General features: G+C 37.1%; 1 protein-coding gene and 1 pseudogene across 1 annotated transcript; both read left to right on the top strand.

Annotated features, from left to right (window-relative positions):
• The first annotated feature begins 1,589 nt into the window (after positions 1-1,589).
• LOC133711651 (2-oxoglutarate-dependent dioxygenase 19-like) lies at positions 1,590-5,073 on the top strand (annotated as a pseudogene).
• Positions 5,074-15,403: 10,330 nt separating this feature from the next.
• On the top strand, positions 15,404-19,364 carry LOC133713089 (putative pentatricopeptide repeat-containing protein At3g25970). Its single transcript, XM_062139216.1, has 2 exons — positions 15,404-17,900; positions 18,932-19,364. Exon 1 carries the CDS (start codon positions 15,600-15,602, stop codon positions 17,673-17,675), a length of 2,076 nt encoding a protein of 691 aa, XP_061995200.1. The 5' UTR covers positions 15,404-15,599; the 3' UTR covers positions 17,676-17,900; positions 18,932-19,364.
• Positions 19,365-23,179: the final 3,815 nt, after the last annotated feature.

The following is a 23,179-nucleotide window of genomic DNA, read 5'->3' as shown; positions in this document are numbered from 1 at the left end:
ATGCTGACATGGCGGATGCTGACTTAGCAGGCTGATGTCAGTGGGCTGGGCTTTGACTTCTTCCTTTTGGGCTGAGCTGCTTCTTTCTTCTTCTTTTCTTTTCTACCGGTTTTCCTGCCGGAAGATCAGGCGGCTGGTTCAGAAATTTTTAGGCCGGTTTTTGGACTTTTACTTCCGGTTCCTGAATTTTCAGATCAGGGGCCTTCTGCTAGCAAAATTTGGTGGAAATTGGAGGTCCGGAAGATGGTGAACCGGTGGAATATTTGCTGAGGGTTGTATGGAGCTTCCGGTGGCCGGTTCGGTAGGTTTCCGGCCAGTTCTGGTGGTTCTTACACCGGTTCTGGATTCCTGGGGTCGAGCACTTCAAGTTGTGTGGCGGAGACAGAAAAGGGTTCAAGGTTTTGTATTCGGATTTAAGGTTTTAGCTTCTTGAATCAAGGTTTGGCTATTTGTTTCAGGGTTAGGGCTTCGTGCTGATAACGTGTTTAAGGAAAACTGAATTAGGAGAGAATTGAGTTGTACTTTCATTGATAATAGGGGCCTCTTTATATAGAGGATTACAAGCATAGAGATAGAGTTGTACATGGAAACATAATCGTACATTGATTGGATATCTCCTAAGATTCTCCGAGAATATCTCTAATATAAACCCTATTTCAACTAGAGCAAGTAACCTCGAGTTTGGGCCAGACACATATTCTGGATTTACTTAAACATCTTTTTCTGTTTTTCTTTTTTCTATTTGGCAAGTCAATCATGAATCAAATATCATTAACTTTGAACTATACTCCAATTTTTTTTTTTTTTTTTTGTATCTAGAAATTTCCCAAATTTGCAGACTGCGTTTGAAAATGGCTTATTGTCAATCTATAAGAGACGAGAAACTCAAATAAGTTAGGTATAATATTGGAACCCGAGACAACAAAGGAGTAAAGCATGCTTCTTACCCCTCCTACTTGTATGAGGACAAACTTTGTAATTTAGATTATGAACGTAATTACCTGAGAAACATATTCCTTATCTAATAATACAGGTCATTCCACTTAATGAACGTAATATTTTTCCTTCATAAAATTTGATTCATTGTATAATGATATTTGATTCATGATTGACTTGCCAAATAGAAAAAAAATATAAAAAAATAAACATAATTACTAGGGAGGGTAGTTAGGGTAATTTGTATAAGCAAATTGAATTAAAGTAACAGGAAAATAAGTGGGGTGTGAATAGATAAAATTGGTGTGTGAATAGCACCACCCTTTAATTTTTACCAAAACAACAAATCCAACTAAGGTATCACATAGGTCATAGGATATATATGCTTTAATTTGGAATGGCTGTTTAATAAATTGGCTATCATCTTTGTATGTATACAAAAATGTATTCCTTTCTTTGTTTTCGTTCTATAACAGTATAGCTTGATGATTATGACCCGCACGTACGTACTCATGCTGTGAGTGCCTATAAATTAGTATCAGCTCTTTCATAACTCCACAACAACTCAACATCTCCTCCTCCTCTGTAGATCTATCTTTTGAAACTGCTTCTTACGCTTTGCCTCCTGTCTCTCTTATTTACCTCGATTATCCATGGGTGACGAGCGTACTGCCCCAATTACAAGAGCGGATTTGGATGCCCTTACCGCTCAGATGAATGCTCAGATTGCTGCCATGAACGCTCAAATGGCAGAATTTCGTGGGTTGTTGGAAGGAAGGAACAACAACAATTATAACAGAGGCGGGGAAGGACAACGTGCTAGGGCTCCACATGGGGGTGGAGGTGATGTTGATCATGATTCCCAAGATCTCAGAACCAAGATTGATATTCCTTACTTTTCTGGTTACATGAGCACGGAGGAATTCCTGGATTGGCTTCTTGAGGTTGAGAGGTTCTTCAATCTAACAGATGTCCCGGAGAATAAGCAAGTTAAGATGGTTTCTCGGAAGCTGAAGAAAGATGCTGCTTATTGGTGGGATCAGTTGCACAGTTCTCGTCAAAGGCAAGGAAAAGAGCGTGTTCGGACATGGCGGAAGATGAAAGGTTTTCTTACAGAAAAATTTCTGCCTAAAGATTTTTCAATCAAGAATTATCCTCCTAAGGTTTTCGAGAAGAAGTTAGAGTCCAAGTTTTCTTTGCCTGTTGAGATTAATAGTTTAATTGAAGAAAAGCCAGAAGAATTTCTAATGGAAGAAGCTCCACAAGAATTCATGGATGAAGACCAAGAAGGGTTAAAGATGAAATTGCTTATGCAGACATTGTTATTAATAATGAAGAAGTCTTGGAGCCTGAAATAAACCATTCAGAACCAGATGTCATTCAAGAATGCAACTTTAAGAGCCAAGAAGAATCTACTAAGGTTGCCTATGACAGCTAAAGTGCATATGACAGACTCATCTATGGTGTTGGCCGGCTTCATGATTGTGTCATTAGAATTTGCAAAAGATCAGGCCATTGACTCACAGGTTCAAGTATCTAATTTTTTATCAAGTTTCTTGTCTACCAATTCTTGCCTTTTATTCAAGAGGAACTCGAGGGCGAGTTCTTTCATAGTGGAGGAGAATGATGTAGGACGAGAATGGGCCCGGTTTAGTCGGAAAACCATAAAAGCAAAGAAGCGGCGTAGAATCAAGAAGAGTGATTGGAAAATAAGTAACTCACGTGTAATGAGATTAGTAGCCGCTGGAATATTCAAGAAGATTTGGTTTTGGACCTTTCGGGTTACTCGTACAAAAAGTCAGGTTTTGATTGTGAATGTCCGTTTGAGACGCATGATACATTTCCAGAATGGGAACGACGAGATCTTCAAGAGCCCTATTATATTTAGGCCAAAATATATCGTCTTAATTATCCGATTCGGCATTTAATATTTTTAGGCTAGTTTTATATTCTTTTTAATTAGGATTCTTTTTATTTTAGGTTTTTAGTTTCCTTTTTAATTTGGATTCTTTAGGATTTCTTGATAGATTACGATTTAGGGTTTTGGATGCCTATATAAGCACCATTATGCTTTGTACTAGAATCAGTTTTGTCATATCAAATTAATAAAATTTAGAGATTTTTCTCTATTTCTCTGGTGGACTCCAGAACTATGTCTTTTAGGGTTTATCCCCCGTTACTTCCGACTGCGTCATCTCAGCTCTGTACCTTTTGCATACGCCTTTACCATTAATCCCAATGATGAAGCTGATCCTAATGACCCTGAATTCACAATTCCAATTATTGATATGTCTCTTCTCACCTCCGGTTCACCTGATCAACGCTCCAAGATCATCCAAGACCTTGTCAAAATTTGTCAAGAATGGGGCTTCTTCATTGTACGTTAACTAATATACATGTTTCTGTTTCGGTTACACATACTGTATACTTCATTATGGACTAAGACGTACTGTAAAAGTGATCATTGTACCGTTTTTATTTATATCAGGCGATTAACCATGGAGTGCCAGAGAGCCTAATGAAGGCGATGATCGATCCATGTCATGGATTTTTCAGTCTTCTGGAGAGTGAGAAGCAGGAGGTCAAATCAGGAAATGATGTGCTGGAGATGTTCAAGTACGGGACTAGCTATAATCTTGCATTGGACAAAGTCCTTCTCTGGAGGGACTTCTTCAAGGTCAGAACACATCCCGAGTTCTACTCACTCAACAAACCGGCTAGTTTCAGTGAGATATCATTGGAGTTCAGGAAAAGAAGTAGAGAAGTAGCGCTTGAAATCATAAAAGCAATATCAGAAAGCCTGGGATTGGAGCCCAACTACATATATAATGCCATGAATATGGATCGCGGCTAACAAATGCTAGCGGGGAACTACTACGCTCTTTGCCCTCAGCCAGAACATGCAATCGGTATACCACATCATACAGATCATGGTCTAGTGACACTTCTCATTCAGAATGAGATGAAGGGTCTCAAAGTTGAACACAATGGGAAATGGCTCACTGTCGATGGCCCTGCCAATGGTTTTTTTGTTAACCTTGCTGACCAAACGCAGGTAGTCTATTTCACCTGAAACGCGAAAATAACCAGAATTACCTGTGTTTGAGCCCAAAAGTATTTTTGGCAAGATCCCTTTAGGGGATTTAGCGTAGCGGGCTGATACCTGCGGCCCAAAATTAAGTCTACTTGGGTTTGGGTTACAGCTTCACCCATTCCGAGATCCATAAGGAAAACGAGCCCTTATTGGAATCAAGTAGCGGAGATTGAATAGGAAACTTCAATCAATAATCCTTCTATGGCAAGGAACAGTCGAAACCCTAAGGTATAAATACCAGGTTTCAAGGACAAAACAAACAACTCTTCAATCAATCAATCTCAACGATTATCAAAGTGTCTCCAGAGCAAACCTACCTGCAACCTAGTTGCAACCTAGCGAAGTAAGGGTAACGTCCTCGCAACCCAGCGAAGCTAAAGTCACGCTTTAGCAAACCTTGTACTTTCTCCTACTTCCCAGTGATTGCTCTGCTTAACCTAAAACGTTAAGTATCGATTCGGTGAACGCAAGAGATCACAACACAAGCCCTTATCCGTAAGGCAAGAAGTCCTTTTCCGAAAGGCATAGAGAAGAACCTGGTGACAAGGTTGGTGCTTTCCTCGTTCACAGCGTTTGAGAAGAAGTCAGGTCAAGGGACTCCCCGACGACTGCACCCCACGGTGCTGGCACGCCCGCGCATGCTCAAAAGATACTGTTTGCAACCAGACTGGTTTTGGAGCCAAACAACCTGCAGATATATTTGAACATTGGGGAGAATAAATCTCAATCATAGATATTGATTCTTCATATTTTAATTTCATTTATTGTCAATTTATGCAGATTCTTACCAATGGAAAGTACAAGAGTGTGATGCACCGAGCAATTGTGAATAACAAAGCTACAAGGATATCTATAGCCGTACCACATGGACCATCTGTAGATACAATTATTGCACCTTCACCAGAATTGTGTGACAGAGAAGGTCAGGCTCCAAAATACCTTGCAATGAACTACAAGGAATACATACAACTTCAACAAAGTGGCAAGAATTACATGAAGTCAACCTTTGATCACATACGAGTCTAGGCTTTTCCCAGTGGCCTGGTTTCCGATATATATAGTTCATCCATATGAAAGAGTTGCAACTTACCTTTTCTTCAGTTTTTCATCAATGCTGTATTACTGTGTCGAAGTGTCAATAAGCTCTCTTGTCCTCTACTTTTCTGAGTGCTTGTATTTGGATTTGGCATGAATAATCGAAAAGTTAGCATTTGTATCTATTACTGCCAGTAGGCCAATTAATGTCCTCTCCTTTCCAATCTATAGGGATTCAAACCTCCTACAGATTTTCATCAATTGTTGTACTGCATGGCTGCAATTTTTCACAAATGTGTTGGTTATTACTGGATCCGTGACTTGTGAGCCTCCCAATACTCATATTCACCCTTTGAATTCATCTTGCTCGAGAAATGACCAATGAGTTTTGAATCCATATCTTGCTTGAGAAACTTACAGCGTGCAAAACAAATTCTTGATTCAATAAAACACTGGTATATATATTTTGATCAAGCCTATCCAAAACTCCCATATCAACAACGTTTAAAGACAATACACTATCCTGACTTTAACCTTTCAACTTAAATATCTTCCTTCCGGTTTTCATCATCATTCTCATTCATAGGTTGATTATGTCCTAGGGGTCATCATGGGCCGGGCTAGGGCCGGCCCTACCCTAAATTTTAGGGCTTAGGGTCGGGCCAGGCGGGGCCTAGTCAAAGTCAACAAAATTTAGGGCCGGGTAGGGTCGGGCCGGGGCTTAAATATGCTAACCCTTACCCGCCCGAAAAGCCCGATTCGCTAGGGCCGAAAGGGCTGGGTAGGGCCGGCATTCGGAATAGGGCCAAATAGGACCTAAATGGGCCGAAAATGGCCTTATTTTGTATAACAAAAAAAAAAAAACATTTTTTTTTCCTCAAAATGTGGCTAAATGATTATATAGGTAATACAAGACTCATTGTTTTTTGTTAATCATATTTAATACATACACACACACACACACACACACACACACACACACATATATATATATATAGAAATTAACTTATAACATTTATTAATTTAGTTAAGGTGGTTATATTCAATTAACTATCTCTCTAAATCTATCAATATTAATTGTTGTGTAACAAGGAAAATAATAGTTAAAGAAAACAAAGCCTATGTAATAGAAAATAATAAAAATAATATATAAATTTTAGGGTTGGGCCGGGTAGGGCTTTTAGGGCCGGGCCGGGCTTGGCCCTTACGGGCTCAATTGGGCCGGGCCGTAGGGTAGGGTCGGGCTTCATTTGCATGACCCTTACCCTACCCTATTTGAGAAAGGGTAGGGCCGGCCCGCCCTAATGTAAGGGCCGGGTAGGGCTTCGGCCCTACGGGTCGGGCGGGTTTAGGGCGGGCTTAGGGTCGAAGGGCTAAATGATGAGGCCTATTATGTCCTATCATGCTTGTTCCCATGTCCCTAGTCACCAAATATTGGTTGTTTATTAATATTTCAGCAGAAGAACTTATTCAGAGATGAAGCTTGAGATGCAATTTCAAATTAATTGTTAGAATAAGTCCACTGATCAAGGTTAGAGGATTTAGACCTTGGAAACAATTTTCATTATGAGTTTTGCAAAATATTCAGTCATGTTCAACTATTCAGTTAATTAATTACTTTGTTGTGTTCAGTTGCGTTTAGTTCTAAATATAATATTCCAATTGTTTCATTTAAAATTAAATATATAAGTTATGTACTTTGTTTTTATTTTCCGAACTAGTTTCCAAAGAAATTTCTTTCAAAATATTCAGCCTTGTTCAACTATTCAGTTAATTAATTACTCTATTGTACTCAACTGTTTTTGGGAGACGGATGGTTGGGAAGTTCAACGTCAGCTAGTTTCCTTTGCTTCTGGTAATACTTTTGCTCTAGGACGGATTTCTGGGATTGGTTTTGGAGTCTCAGACCAATCTGCAAATGACTTGTGTTGGCAGGAATGCTAATATTGTTCCTCATCAGTTAGAAGCGCATGCTAGTGTAAAACCATAATTACATGCTCACAACATATGCACAACAATCATAAAAGGGATCAAGCAGGCTTACCTTCAGCAATCACTGACATGGATTCCATCTTATGCAGTTGCTTAACTTGACAACTGAATATGGTCTTCTGTTACTTACCAACTTGCTTCTCAATGGACAGAACTTATGCAATAGTCGTGGTAGTAATCAGAGACCAATTCATCTGTATATATATGAGACTTAAACCTCAAGAAGCTTCCCATTAAAGCATTCCTTGTCGGTTTAGGTTTCAGTGTTAGATTCCTAATGTATCACAACTAGTAGCCTTTCTTGTAGACTAAGCAATGGATTACTATCCTTAATGAATTGATACACTACTTCATTAAGTCACTAGTATTGATTCACTGTTTGTATCCATGTTAAACTAGGATTGATATTAAGCTAATCATCAATTACTTTATGATGATATGTGTTATGTCCATATTTGATCTTACAATCTCCCCCTTGGACTCACACATATCATGCTCGATGATTTTCACCAGAGAACATCAAAACCTACTTAACTTACTGAAGTGCGAGCCAGATAACAAACTCAAATCGAAAATCCATTCCAACATGGACAGATCACAGTTACTTATGTAGAGCAAGAAACAGTATACATTTTAATAAAAATGCAGAGTTTCAAAACCACTAACACAAGCTTCTGCAATCCACATATGTTCAACCAGAAGTGATACAATATATGTTAATGTGTATCAACAAGTAAACATATATTAGGTCCTACTTTATGTTTCTAAAACCAGAAACTCAAGCAAATTCACTGAACACTGATGGCTTAAAAATATTGCTTGAACCTTATCATCATGCTTCACATGATTTAAGCCATCTGATAGCAAGTATAACTTTAAACACAAAATCAATAATTTTCAGAACATTCAACAAAAAACTGCAGCAATAACCAAAATCTGAAAATACCTCAAAATTTATTAATAATAAAATATGTCATTACAAATAAGTTGTGATAAATAAAGTCAAAAGATCACAACTAAAAATACAAGAACTCAAAAAACTTAGAAATTTAAATTGCTCCAACTGGATTAACTCTCTACTGAACCTAAGCATCTAGATTAGCTAAAACTCCAATGCTGGCTTTATGGTTCTGGAATGCTGCTACTGACAAGGCCTTGGTGAAGGGGTCTGCTAGCTGTGAATTCGTGTCAATGCTCAAAACAACTATCTCACCATGCTTAACCCTTTCTCTAACACTGTAATACTTTAAATCAATATGCTTAGAATTATTTGATCTTTTACTGTTCTTGCTAAAGAAAATTGCTGCTTCATTATCGCAATAAATCACAAGTGTGTCTGCCACAATGTGACTTAACACTTTGGTCTGCATCAAGAAATTCCTGATCCAAAGTCCTTCACACACAGTTTCATATACTGCAATAAATTCAGCTTGCATGGTGGAGGTTGAAATTAGAGTTTGCTTCATGGTTTTCCAAGCAACTGCACCTCCTGCTAGCATGTACACGTATCCACAAGTTGACTTCTTGGAGTCTGGATAATTCCCTGCGAAATCAGAATCTGAAAATCCAACAAGTTTCAGATCCTCCACTTGCCTATAAACTAGCATATGACTTTTAGTTTTCTGCAGGTATCTCAACACTTTCTTCCCAACTACCCAATGTTCATGGCCTGGATTAGACTGGAATCTCGATAAAATCCCTACTGCAAAAGACAAGTCTGGCCTAGTGCAGACTTGTGCATACATGAGACTTCGTACAAGTCTAGCATAAGGCTTTGACTCCATAATTTCTTTCTCAACATCACTATTAGGACTCTGCTTCTTGGTTAACTTATCACCTTTGGACATGGGAACTTCTCCAGCTGCACACTTTTCCATACCAAATCTCTTTAAAACTTTGGTAATATAATTCTGTTGAGACAAACCAAGTAGTCTCTGTGCTCTATCTCTTTTAGTCTCAATACCTAGTACATAGGATGCTTCTCCTAAGTCTTTCATGTCAAAATTATTTGACAGAAAGCTCTTAGTGTCTTTAAGCAGTTTAATGTTACTGCTAGCCAAAAGTATATCATCCACATAGAGAACTAGGAAAATAAAATTGTTCCCAACTGTCTTCAAGTAAACACACTCATCAACAAGATTTTCTGTAAATCCAAAAGTAGAAATCACAGAATCAAATTTCTTGTACCACTGTCTAGAAGCTTGTTTTAGGCCATAAATTGATTTTCTTAACCTGCATACTAAGTTTTCACTTCCAGCTTGCACAAAACCTTCTGGCTGCCTCATGTAAATCACTTCATCTAGTTCACCATTCAAGAAGGCTGTCTTAACATCCATCTGGTGCAGCTCCATATCAAAATGAGCAACTAAAGCCATGATTATCCTAAACGAGTCTTTTGTAGAAACTGGAGAAAAAGTCTCAGTAAAATCAATGCCCTCCTTCTGTGTAAAACCCTTGGCAACTAATCTTGCTTTATGTCTCTCTACATTGCCATTTGCATATCTTTTGGTTTTGAAAACCCATTTACAACCTATAGGTTTCTGATTAGGGTCAGGTTCAACTAATTCTCAAACTGCATTTTGGCTCATGGAATCAATTTCTGCTTCCATTGCTAGCTGCCATTGGTGAGATTCATTACTTTCAATAGCCTACTTAAATGTAGTTGGATCATTGTCCTCTGCATAGTCCATTTCAATTTCTGCTTCTTGTAGATAAACAATGTAGTCACTCTCTTCCCCCCCCCCCCCCCCTAAGTTGGTTTTCTTGCTCTCTGTGATCTTCTAGGCTGAGCTACTGGATGATTTTGAGGTTCTTCATTAGGGATTTGTTCAGGTACTGGATCAGTTACTTGACTAGTTACGTGACCAGTTACTTGACCTGGTACAGTTACTTGGTCAGTTACATGACCAGGTGCAATTACTTGGTCAGTTACTTGACCAATTACATGACCAGTTACTTGATCAGGGATAGTTACGTGGTCAGTTACTCGACCAGTGACTCGATCAGTTACATCTTGTTCTAAAGGCAACACAACACTTATATTCTCATCCGACACAATTTCCTCAAAATCTGAGGTTAAATCCTCAAGGTTTGTATTGTGAACTTTTTCACTTAGAAACTTTACTTGATGTGTTTCAAAAATTCTAGGTGAATGATGAGCAGAATATAATTTATAGCCTTTAGATTTATCTGGATAACCTATAAAATAGCAACTAACTGTCTTAGGATCAAGTTTATTCAAACTTGGATTATAAATCCTAGCTTCTGCATGACATCCCCAAACATGGCAGTGGTGAAGACTAGGTTTCCTGCCACACCAAAGCTCAAAAGAAGTCTTTTCTATAGCTTTGCTAGGTGTTCTGTTGCAAATATAATTTACAGTTTTTAAAGCCTCACCCCACAGAAATTTAGGCAAACCTGTTGTACACATCATACATCTAACCATGTTCAAAAGAGTCCTATTCTTTCTCTCTGCAACAACATTCTGTTGTGGGTTATAGGGTGTTGTATATTGAGCTTTAATTCCATTGTCTTGCAAAAACAAGGCAAATTGACCCTTTTGTTGTCCGGATTCAGTGTACTTGCCATAGAACTCACCCCCTCTATCTGATCTTACTGTTTTGATTTTCTTTTCTAGTTGATTTTCTACCTCAGACTTAAAGATTTGAAAAGCTTTCAATGCTTGTGCCTTTTCTGAAAGTAGATAAACATAACTGTATCTAGAAAAATCATCAATGAATGTGATAAAATACACATTCCCACAGATAGTTTGATGCCTAAATGGCCCACATATATCAGTGTGTATGAGTTCTAATAAATTTTGGCTTCTATATGCAGTCTTCTTTCTAGTATTAGTTATTTTTCCCTTAAAGCATTCAACACAGTCTGTTAGATCAGAAAAATCAAGTTCATTTAGGATGTTGTTTTTCACCAAAATTTTCAGTCTCTCTTTTGAAACATGGCCGAGTCTTCTATGCCATAAAAATGCAGACTTTTCATTTAGTTTGGTTCTTTTAACACCTGTTAAAGTGCTAGTACTATTGGTGTTATTTTCAACAAGTAAAATTTCTTGTTGAGCCATTGAACAATTTAACTGTAAATAATCATTCATAATAACACAAGAACCAATTTGAACAGAATTTTTAGAAATAAGAATTCCATTACTATCCATAACAAGTCTACAACCAGATTTTACTAAAAGAGAAACTGAAACCAAATTCCTTCTCATGGAAGGTACATAAAAAACATTGTCCAGAACTAATAATTTTCCTAATCCTAAATCGAGCTTTAAGGTTCCAATAGCCTTGACTGCCACTCTCATGCCATTGCCTACACACAGGTTCACTTCATCACTTTTTGGGATTCTCCTCCTTATGAATCCCTGCAAAGAATTAGTAATATGAATAGGTGAGCCTGAATCTATCCACCAAGACTGTGGTTCAACATTTATAAGATTAAGGGGAAATTACTGGTCCCCCTTTAAACTTTTGGTGCGTCGACAGTTCAGTCCTTGTTATTCCAATTTTAACAGATAACTCCCCAAACATTCAAATTTCACACAATTTGATCCAAAATTACCATTTTACCCCTCACTTACTTTTTTCACACACACATATATACATATATCTACATATACATACATACATACATACACACACACACACACACACACACACACACACACACATATACATTATATATACACACACACACATATGTATAAAATTATACATATATTTATATATCTACATATACATATACATATACATACATATATATGTATAGATATACACACACACATTAGATATATAAAAGTTGTGAATTTTTTTTATAATATGAAACATAAACATAGTATATAGACTTACCAAATACATAAACACATTAGATATATATGTATACATACATATACACACACACACACACACACACACACACATATATATATATATATATATATATATATATGTATATGTACACACACACATATATACATATAAATATATATAAAAAGACAGAGAGAAGAATAAAAATATACACACACATATACATACATATATACATACATACATACATACATATATACTCACACACACACACACATGCATATATATATATAAAGAGAGAGAAGAATAAAAAATATATATACATACACACACACACATATATATACATATGTATAAAAGAGAGAGAGAGAAGAATAAAAACAAAAAACAAAAAAAAAATAAGTGAGGGGTAAAATGGTAATTTTGGATCAAATTGTGTGAAATTTGAATGTTTGGGGAGTTATCTGTTAAAATTGGAATAACAGGGACTGAACTGTCGACGCACCGAAAGTTAAAGGGGGGACCAGCAATTTTCCCTAAGATTAATTTCTAAGGAAAAAACTGTATTAGAAAAAATCTTACCCTTTTTGGCTAACCAGTTCTTATAGCCAGTGCAGTCCTTTTTCATGTGTTCTACTCTTTTGCAAAAGTAGCACTTGAACCTGAATGGCCTGTTTTCCTTGGCCACTGCAGCTGTTGAACTCTTAGTTATGGCTTTGGTAGGCTTGAGCTTATTCTGGGGCTTTTTCCTTTTAGGCTTCTCAATGAGGTTAATGGTTGTAGCAGGTTCATTTTCTTCCTTGATCCTAGATTCCTCATCCACACAGATGGATATAAGTTCATCTAGAGTCCAGTTTCCCTTTTGAGAGTTGTAACTGGTCCTAAGATGACTAAAACTGTTAGGCAAGGAATGTAGTGCATAATGCACTACCTGCTCCTCCCTAACCTCCATCAAGAGCTCTCTGAGTCTGCCATTTATATTGATCATCTTCATAATATGCTCTCTAACTCCCCCTGAACCCATGTACTTCAAATCATGAAACTCTTTAGTCAGCCTAGTTGCTTCTGCTTTTTCACTTTCTTTAAACTTAGCACCTATGTGTTCCAGAAAATCTGATGCTAGCTCAGGCTCTTCAATACTTCCCCTGACAGTCTTAGACATAGAGGTTCGAATGAGGTTCTTAGCCATTCTATTGGATCTATGCCACTTCTTGTAAAGATCAGTTTCCTTCTTAGTGCTATTTTCAGTTAACTCTTCAGGTTTGTCCTCAGTGAAGCAATAGTCTATGTTTTCATGCATTCCCATGTAGTTTTCTACGGAGTCTAGCCAAGCTCTATAATTTGTTCCAGTTAACATCAAGACACTGTTCAAGTTCATGTAAGAGTTACCTAAGGAGCAAAACAAAATTCATGTGAGTTCTCAATTTTGTAAAGAAAATAACTTTAACTTTTCTGTGTTTTATTTGGCTTTAAGCAATCAAAACAAGAACATACAGAAAACCTAAACAAACCATACTTGCATTCATGTCAGTCCATAACAAAAAACAATGTTAAGCAACACTTTTGAGCAGAAGCATAAAATCCTGGAGTTCTTTATCAATATGCCATGTTCAATGAAAACAAGTTATCTAAAGAAATTTATCCACATCTTTAGACAGAAGAAAAATTTCTAAGTATCTGTATTTATTTTCATCAAGCATGCATACTGCTGTTTTGTATTCTAAAACCATACTTAACCACTTCTTTGGAAGATAAAACTGAAGCATAGTTTTAAAACACAAAACACAATTTTAGTTTTGTTACTCGATCAGGTACAGTTACTTGGTCAGTTACTTGACCAGTTACACGTACTTGATCAATGTTTTCTGCCAACATCAATGAAGGATGCTTTGTGCATCATAATCACTTATGCCAACAGAAAACCACAAAACATATGAGCTCTTTTACTTTACATTCTATCCAGATTCATCCTTGTAAGAAAATTAAGCTCTTGTATCTGTCAACTTTAACAACGTGTAAACAAAATCTGGGAGATTTTTGTTCTTCATACAATTTTACACAATCACAGATACAATACCATATCATCAATCAATTCAACATGCATATTCAAGCATAACCAAAATTGATTCGATTCCAAGAAACCACAGAACAATCAAGAAATTGTAAATTTCATCCGGTCACCATCTACTCTAGCCTAACGCATGCCGGGAATGCAACTAGGGTTCTTGAGCACAATCAAAAACTCAATTATCATGCTATGAATCAAAATCAATTTCACAGAAAAAACCTATTTTTACTTTTTCCCCAATTTGATGCTAAAAAATCATAGCGGAAGCGTGAATTTTATAATTAACCAGATGCAGCAGTTGACTTAAGTAACTTACCTTGATCAGGTACCTGACCAGTTACCTGGTCAGTTACTTACTTGGTCAGGTACCTGATCAGTTACATGACCAGTGACTTGGTCAGTAACCTGATCAGTTACTTGACCCGTAAAGCAAAAACCCTTAAAAAAAATTTATGTTTGTTTTGCAAAACCCTAAAACGATTTTTTCATATTTGTGAGCCTATGCTCTGATACCAATTGTAAAACCATAATTACATGCTCACAATATATGCACAACAATCATAAAAGGGATCCAGGCTTACCTTCAGCAATCACTGGCATGGATTCCATCTTATGCAGCTGCTTAACTTGATCACTGAATATGGTCTTCTGTTACTTACCAACTTGTTTCTCAATGGACAGAACTTATGCAATAGTTGTGGTAGTAATCAGGGACCAATTCATCTGTATATATATGAGACTTAAACCTCAAGAAGCTTCCCATTAAAGCATTCCTTGTCGGTTTACGTTTCACTGTTAGATTCCTAATGTATCACAACTTGTAGCCTTTCTTGTAGACTAAGCAATGGATTACTATCCTTAATGAATTGATACACTACTTCATTAAGTCACTAGTATTGATTCACTGTTTGTATCCATGTTAAACTAGGATTGATATTAAGCTAATCATCAATTACTTTATGATGATATGTGTTATGTCCATATTTGATCTTACAGCTAGTACCCCTGTGCAAGACTGGTTTTATTGCTTTATTTCTAGCTACAGTACTTGCAGCTGAACCATGTAATTTGTAAGCTTATATTTTTCAGTAGGGTTGACCTCTTTTCTCTTAAAAAAAAAAAAAAGTTTTTGGATCTACTGAGAATAATGAAACAAATAAACTCAATTGCTTCATTATTTTTCATCCATACAAATACTCGTGTAGGAAAAACAAACTCAATATATATTGTTTCTTTTTTTTCATTAAGAAAAATAGACTCAATATTGACATAACTACAAAAGTTATTCTGAATAGTAGGAGACCAAACTATGATACACAATTCAAGAACAAATAAGACTCAAAGTGATGGGCACAAGAAAAAGTTGTTAGAGACAAAATCTACAAAGTGTAGCAGATTTTTTAAATATATGGGGGACCAAAATCTGCATAGCTACATGTGATGCCCCTTTTTGTTATTTTGAAAAATATTTTGACCATAAGGCAGTTATTACGCTCAGGCCTCGTTTGGTTTACGGAAAAAATAGTAGAGCATTGTTTTCTTTCGGTGCCACAAAACCCAGTTTGACAGGTTTCATTTGTTTGGTCAGCTGTGGGTGTTTCAAAAAAAAGAAAATGGTTTCATTGTCTTAGGGAAAAACGGCCCTTCATGAATGAGGGTATTCCATTCACTTGTGAATGCTTTGCGCAAGGTGTCGATAACCCACTGCAGGGAAATCAAGTTAGGAGCCTTGGCAGACGTTTACTGTGCGAACAATATCCTAAACTTGTACGCGAGATGTCAACACTTGTGCCTTGCCCACCAGGTGTTCGACGAAATGCCCCAGAGAGACACCGTGTCTTGGAACACCATTATTGCTGGAAATGTGAACTGCGGGGAGTTCGAGGCGGCGTGGGAGATACTAAGAAGCATGAGAAGATGTGGGTTTGATTTTGATGGGTATACATTTGGAAGCATACTTAAGGGTGTCGCTTGTGCTCTTCGATACGATCTTGGGCAGCAAGTGCATTCCTTGGTTGTTAAGGTAGGTTATGCCAGTAATGTTTATTCTGGAAGTGCTCTTTTGGACATGTACGCGAAATGTGGGAGAGTCGAGGATGCATATGTGGTCTTTGAATCATTGCCGCAACGCAACTCTGTTTCGTGGAATGCACTCATTGCTGGTTACGTGCAAGCAGGTGATCGCAGCACGACGTTTTGGCTATTACATTGTATGGAGCAGGAGGGTATGCAGCTGGAAGATGGCACAATCGCTCCACTTTTGACATTGCTTGATGATGCTGAGTTTTATGAGTCCTTAGTACAGATTCATTGTAAAATTATTAAACATGGGCTGGGATGTGAAAGTACGGTCTGCAATGCCACAATCACTTCCTATTCAGACTGTGGGTCAATAGAAGAGGCCGAAAGAGTGTTTGATGGTTCTTTTGGTAAAAGAGATTTGGTGACATGGAATTCCATGCTAGCAGCGTACTTGGTTCACGGAAAAGAACAACTTGCTTGCAAACTCTTCTTGGACATGCAAAGGCTTGGGTTTGAACCAGATATCTACAGTTATACTAGCATCATCACTGCTTACTCTGAAGAGGTACACAAGAATCATGGGAGATCCTTTCATGGACTGGTCATAAAAAGGGGACTAGAAAAATCAGGACCAATCTCTAATGCGTTAATTGCTATGTATCTCAAGTGGAGTAACAATTCCTTGGAGGAAGCACTACATATCTTTGAATCCTTGGAGTTTAAGGACCGTGTTTCTTGGAACTCCATTTTGACTGGGTTTTCGCAGAATGGATGGAATGAAGATGCCTTGAGATTATTTGGGCATATGAGATATGGAGAGGTGGAGGTTGATCATTATGCCTTCTCAGCTGTACTTCGGTCTTGCTCAGATTTAGGAACCCTCAACCTGGGTCAACAGGTTCATGCTTTGACACTTAGATCAGGGCTTGAATCCAATGAGTTTGTAGCTAGTTCTTTGATCTCTATGTATTCCAAGTGCGGGATCATTGACGATGCTAGAAAATCGTTTGAAGAGACTCCTAAAGATAGCGCAATCACTTGGAATTCAATAATTTTTGGATATGCACAAAATGGGCAGGGATATGTTGCACTGGACCTCTTCTCCCAAATGAAGAAGGAAAAGGTGAAACTTGATCACATAACATTTGTGGCAATTCTAACTGCTTGTAGCCACATGGGTTTGGTTGAACAAGGATGCAAGTTTCTAAATTCTATGAAGTCTGAATACACAATTGCACCACGAATGGAGCATTATGCTTGTGCAGTAGATCTATATGGGCGCGCTGGGCATCTAGATAAGGCAAAAGCCTTGATTGAAGAAATGCCATTTGAACCTGATGCAATGGTGTGGAAGACTTTACTGGGTGCCTGCAGGGCTTGTGGCAATATTGAATTAGCGAGTCAAGTAGCAGACTATCTGCTAGTGCTAGAGCCTGAAGAGCACTGCACTTATGTTCTTCTTTCTGACATGTATGGACATCTTAAAAGGTGGGATGCTAAAGCTAGTGTAAAGAAGCTTATGAGGGAAAGGGGTGTTAGGAAAGTCCCTGGTTGGAGTTGGATAGAACTCAACAATGAGGTGCATGCATTTAAAGCTGAAGATCATTCACACCCTCAGTGTGAAGAGATATATTTTGTATTGCGAATTCTAATGGAGGAAATCAAAAGGCTGGACATTGTTGCTAATCTAAAACAGTTTGGGTGAGGGAGATGAAGGTGGGACTTGAGGAGGTGTGGGAGTTAGAAATACCCAGTTGCTAACTGCACCATTGGTCAACTTTTAGAGGAGGGACTTCAATTTAACAGGTTATTTAGCTACGTACTAAAATTATGCCTGGCGAGGCAGTACTTTCAAATTCTTTCTGCCCAATGAGAGACGACTATTGTGCCCTTGCTCAATTTTCTCCAGATTCGAGTTGTCTTCTTCCAGGTATGTGCCGTTCGAATTGGAGCAACTTCAAAATCTCTTCCAATTTCTTTTTATTCCTTCCATTGTTTACTTTTACTCTGTGCTTTTGGGTTCTTCAATTCTTAGTTTAAAAAGCTTTGATATTCGTATGTTGCAGATTTATAACTGCAACAATTTTTGGATTTTCTCGTTTCTGTGCATAGTGAGATCGAAGTCTTGTTATTGCTGTTTGATTAATCGCTAGATCACATTTATACAAACTGCTTCTCCAATAAGAGGCACCCTGTCAAAGATGTGGTTTACATGCAAGGGTTTACACCAACTAAGACTATAGCAGCCTCCTCAAAAGATTATACTTAAAATCAGCATAGTTCTTTCCTTTTTTTCCTTTCTCATCTACAGGTTACAGTTTTCATCTACAGGTTACAGCTTCTGTGTTCCTTATCTCTTAGAAATTATGTCTTCCTATTTCTCTCCCTCTTACTCAAATATAATTAAAAAAATGGCCATGTGGATGTTGGTGGCAATGCCATATGATTGTATGACCAATTCATGAAACAATTCCTTCCTATGTAGACTACAGGTTCCACAATCTTCAATTCTGGCACCATTGTAGTCAAGTCTATAGCATAAATGAGATTCCATTGGAATATTTTGAACTTTCAACTGAATTGATTGATGTTGATTAGTTGAAAGATTTGTAGTTTCCATGGAACTTTTAGGCTGCATAATCTGATGCTGAAGAAATTCATGTCAAAGTCAGGATTTCACGCAGCATTTGGCAAAATGACCAAGGGAATTATTCCCAATTGATTTGAGGGAGAAAGGTTTGTGGACTCGAATTATAGAGTTTAAATTCCATCCAGGAGGCGTAATTTACATTTTTCACCAAAGAAGGAATTCTTATATCAATATATTAGAGAGGGGAAATTGGTCTGCCAGTTAGCCGTCTTGTCTTCCATTTAAATAGGACTACTTGTAGAAATATTGCAGGCTTCATTCCTTTTTGAGTTTTCAATTTCATTTGCCTTTGTCTGTTTTTGGTTTTTCAGGAAATTGAGTTCTTACTTTTGCGAACAAAATAAAGATGGTATGTCATTTCCAGGCTCTGTTAAGACTGAAAGGATTCTAGGCAAGTTGACGATCTAGAATCATATGACATTTGTCACATTGATTTGGAAACGCAGAAGGTGGCAGTGTAAGGTAAATGTTCAATCCGGAGACAGTTGCAAAACTGTCAAGAAGATTACCAATTGAAAAGGAGAGCTCACAGAACTTGAAAATTGAAGCAAAGCCTGCAAGAAGCTACGGCTGGTGCATAGAGTTTTTTCTATTTACATTGTTTTTAAGTGTTTATCATGCATGATCTCCTTGATATGTCATTATATCTGTCAAAATTTGGTGAACTTGAAGCCTTGTAAACTATAAAGTATTCATTGAACATCATTCCTACATAAATAATGGAAGAGTGAGATTTGGCTGACCCACTTTGATTTGGTTCATAAAGTTCTGTCAACTCCTTGATATATATTATATAATTGATAAAGAAATTGTCATTCTTGGAATTTTAAATTATATACTTCTATAATTACAATTTCTAAGAAATTAATTCCATTGAAAGGTAAGCCGCGATATGTTGGTTAGCTGGTCTAACACACATTGTGGATGTATAATTATAATTTCTAAGAAATTAATTCCATTGAAAGGTAAACCGCGACATGTTGGTTAGCTGACCTAACACACATTGTGGATGTCAAAGGTTTTAAATCTCACTGATATTAGCGAAGAGCGGGGTGTGATTAAATTTTTTTTTACCAGGAAGTCGAAACAATGTATACAAATGAATTTGGCGTTGACAGAAGGGCGTTGACACTATGATGAGTGGTATCATCAAGCAGTTGAACAAGAAAGAAAACAGAAGGCAATGCCCAGTATCAAAACAGAGTCAGTGGAATAAAAAAGTGCATTAAGAAATCTATGAACGAGAAGTTGGAGATACAAAATCATAATGCAATAAAAAAGTGGAATTCATACATAAATTGAAATTTTCAAATATGAAAGGTATTCAAATCAATCCAGAATACATCGATCAATCAGAAAGCACTGATATAAATTTAATTATAACTACATAACCAAAATCACAATTAGAGAACGAAGACAAGAGATTGATATTCACCTTAAAGTCTTAATGATAAATTACGACAGAAACTCAGAGCGTGCACAATCTTAAAGACTAACAACAATCACTCAACGTCTCAACCATAGAAAAACGATAGGCAAGCTCAAATATTGAATAATTGGAAAATGGAAGAGGATGAGAGCAACCTTATCGTTTATCACTGCTTGGGAGATACATATCGATCATAGCTCTAATCTTTAAATGTATATCATGTTTCTTTACTTTGTTAACCACCTCAAAGGGGAAATGGAAACGGAGGCTGAAAATTATGATCAACACCCAAAAACGCTCGCTCCAAAATGGTCTTAAGATGACAAACAAAATTATGTTGCTTTTCAAATAATAGGGGACTTAAAAATGACCTTAACCTCTCATTTGGTTGGCGGAATGAGAAACTTGGGAAGAAAAACTTTATCATTTCCTGTGTTTGGCACGTCCAAGCCCAAGAAAAAGAATAACTTTCCAACATGAAGGGAAAATAGGGGGAAAGTAGATCCTCCCACACCCCATAGGATTCATTTTTCCTCATACTTTTCCTACATAAATTGCACCTCAATTGTCTACTCTAAAGACCATTTTAAAAGTTATATTACCAACTTCATCCAAGAAACTTTTGAATCTTAAATTATTTATGTTTTGATAACAAGGATTCCATTGGAAAATTGATGTTATTGCACAAACCAAACATTGGAAAGGAAAGTAAATACATTTTCTAATTTCTTTCCCGACATTCCCAAACACTGGTAGCAAAATTAGTGGGAAATGTAATTTTTCATGTTCATGGAAAAGACCAATGAACCAAATTTATTTCCACGAACCAAATAAGGTAAGAGTAATTTGTTAGACAACTAATGAGATTTCAAAATTAACGATCACCTTCACCCAAGTGGCGGAGCTAGCTCAAAGCCCTTGGTGATCATATTTTCCTTCACTTGTCTATCCGATCAACGATGACTACCAACTTCAATTGTCCATCCGAACAATGTAACACTGACTACCAATCGGGGAGTCGGAAAAATGGAAAATGCCGTGGCCTACTTTCTATACCTAACTAGTTCTCCAAATTAGCTTTATGGACGTAGCTACCTATAATTAATTGTGCATTTATGGACCAAATTAATCAAGATGGCCGGGGGTTAAACATTCATTTGATAAGAAAGAAGAGAATGACAGCTTCCGACCAAACCAGCGAGGCGTTCGCCGACTGAATCGTGGTCGTCTCCACACAGCCCATGCATTTCAATTTACAAGATGTCTTTGTTTAATTATTTGCATCTATTTTACCTATTTATTTATTGTCTTTTTACAGCTTCACCTTGCTTCTCCTCCACGCATTTGTATCACCATCCCCATGATAAATCAAATATTATTATTTTGAAAAAAAAATTATTAAATTATGACAGCACCTACCCTACATATACAGTGCAAAATAAAGCCCAAAAAACTAAAAATAAAGAGAAGTACAAGAATAGGAGACACAAGCACACCCTCTTTTGCACTCACAAGCAAACATCCCTCACTCTTTCTCGTCCCCTACGTATCGTAGTGTGTTGTGTTCAATTATTTATTACCACTCTCTCTCTCATTTGGTCATTTACAGATACAGGTTTCTAACTTTCTAATTTCTATTACTACACTTGCTTGAGCCTTAAGAGATCGATAGCTCATGGGTAAGTACACTTAAGTGTATTAAATTCGTGAACATAAACGAGGTGAGTAAGTTGCGGACTCATAAATTGCACACAATAATGCTAGAGCACCCCCATATGCAATTTAGTTGCGTCTAAAGTTATTGGTCCAGTGCAATGAAGGCTGACAAATCTCAATTAAACATATGTTCGTCTGCAAGGTTTAATTTCTTGGGTAATTTCAATTTTGATGGAGATTTCAAGATTCCGCATTTACATTTTGAAGGAAATTTTGGTTATATTAGCAAAACACTAATACAATAAAAAAAATATAAAATAAAATAAACTAGTATGAGATTGGTCTGAAGCCTAAATTTCAAAAATATACATTTTGAAGCCTTTTATGGTCATTTCAAGACAAAAAAGAACTCATATGTGTCCTTAAAAGGCTTCAAAGTGGGTTAGATAGTCAGAATTAACGTCCAATTTGGACGGAATCTGAGAAATTGGACATGACTGACTGAAATTGAAAAGTTTGGGGGGTAAAAAGTCAAAATTGAGAGTCGAGGGGGTGTCTGACACCCCCAAACCTCAGGGGGGTAAACTGAAATTAATCCATATATATATATATTTAGTCCTATATATATTCAAATCCTATCCAGAGCGAGGTTAGGGTTTATGGTCACTTTTCGGTAGCGTTTCCACATCTCGACCGTTCAATTTTTAGCTACTAATGTATAGATCATCTCTACAAAATTTCAACCAAATTGATGGTCGTTAAGGCATTGATAACTGCCTTAAAGCTAGTACGGTTTAGGTTGGACAGATTTAGTTCGTCCACTGGTTTAAGTGAGTTAGATACCTTAAAGATCATCAATTTGGCTGAAATTTTACACAGATGATCTATACATTAGTACCTAAAAACTGAACGGTCGAGATGTGGATATGAGACCAAAAAGTGACCCTAACCTCGCTCTGAAATTTCAAAGCGAGGCCTTGCTCTGGATAAAATATATATATATATATATATATATATATATATATATATATATATATATATACAGGGGTTCTTGGCTGCGGACGTCCGTACCTAAGGATTAGGTACGGATTTCTCATTTTTCCCCACTTTCCGATCATAGTTTCACATCTTAACCGTTCAGTGTTTAGGTCCTAATGTATAGATCATCCCTACAAAATTTCAGCCAAATTGGTGATCGTTAAGGCATCCAAAACTGCAATTTACCATTATAAATACGAACGGTTCCGGTTCGACAGATTCTGTCCGTTCGTGTAAATTTCAGTTTTGGATGCCTTAACGATCACCAAATTGGCTGAAATTTTGCAGAGGTGATCTATACATTAGGACCTAAAAACTGAACGGTTAAGATGTAAAAATGTGGCCGGAAAGTGATCGAAAACAGGAAATCCGTACCGAAATTTCGGTACGGACGTCCGCACCTGAGCAAAATCCTATATATATATATATATATATA

The sequence above is a fragment of the Rosa rugosa genome, chromosome 5 (assembly GCF_958449725.1).
Source record: "Rosa rugosa chromosome 5, drRosRugo1.1, whole genome shotgun sequence".
Taxonomy (NCBI): domain Eukaryota; kingdom Viridiplantae; phylum Streptophyta; class Magnoliopsida; order Rosales; family Rosaceae; genus Rosa; species Rosa rugosa.
Note: the sequence above shows the minus strand (reverse complement) of the source record. Positions and strands in the feature narration are given on the sequence as shown.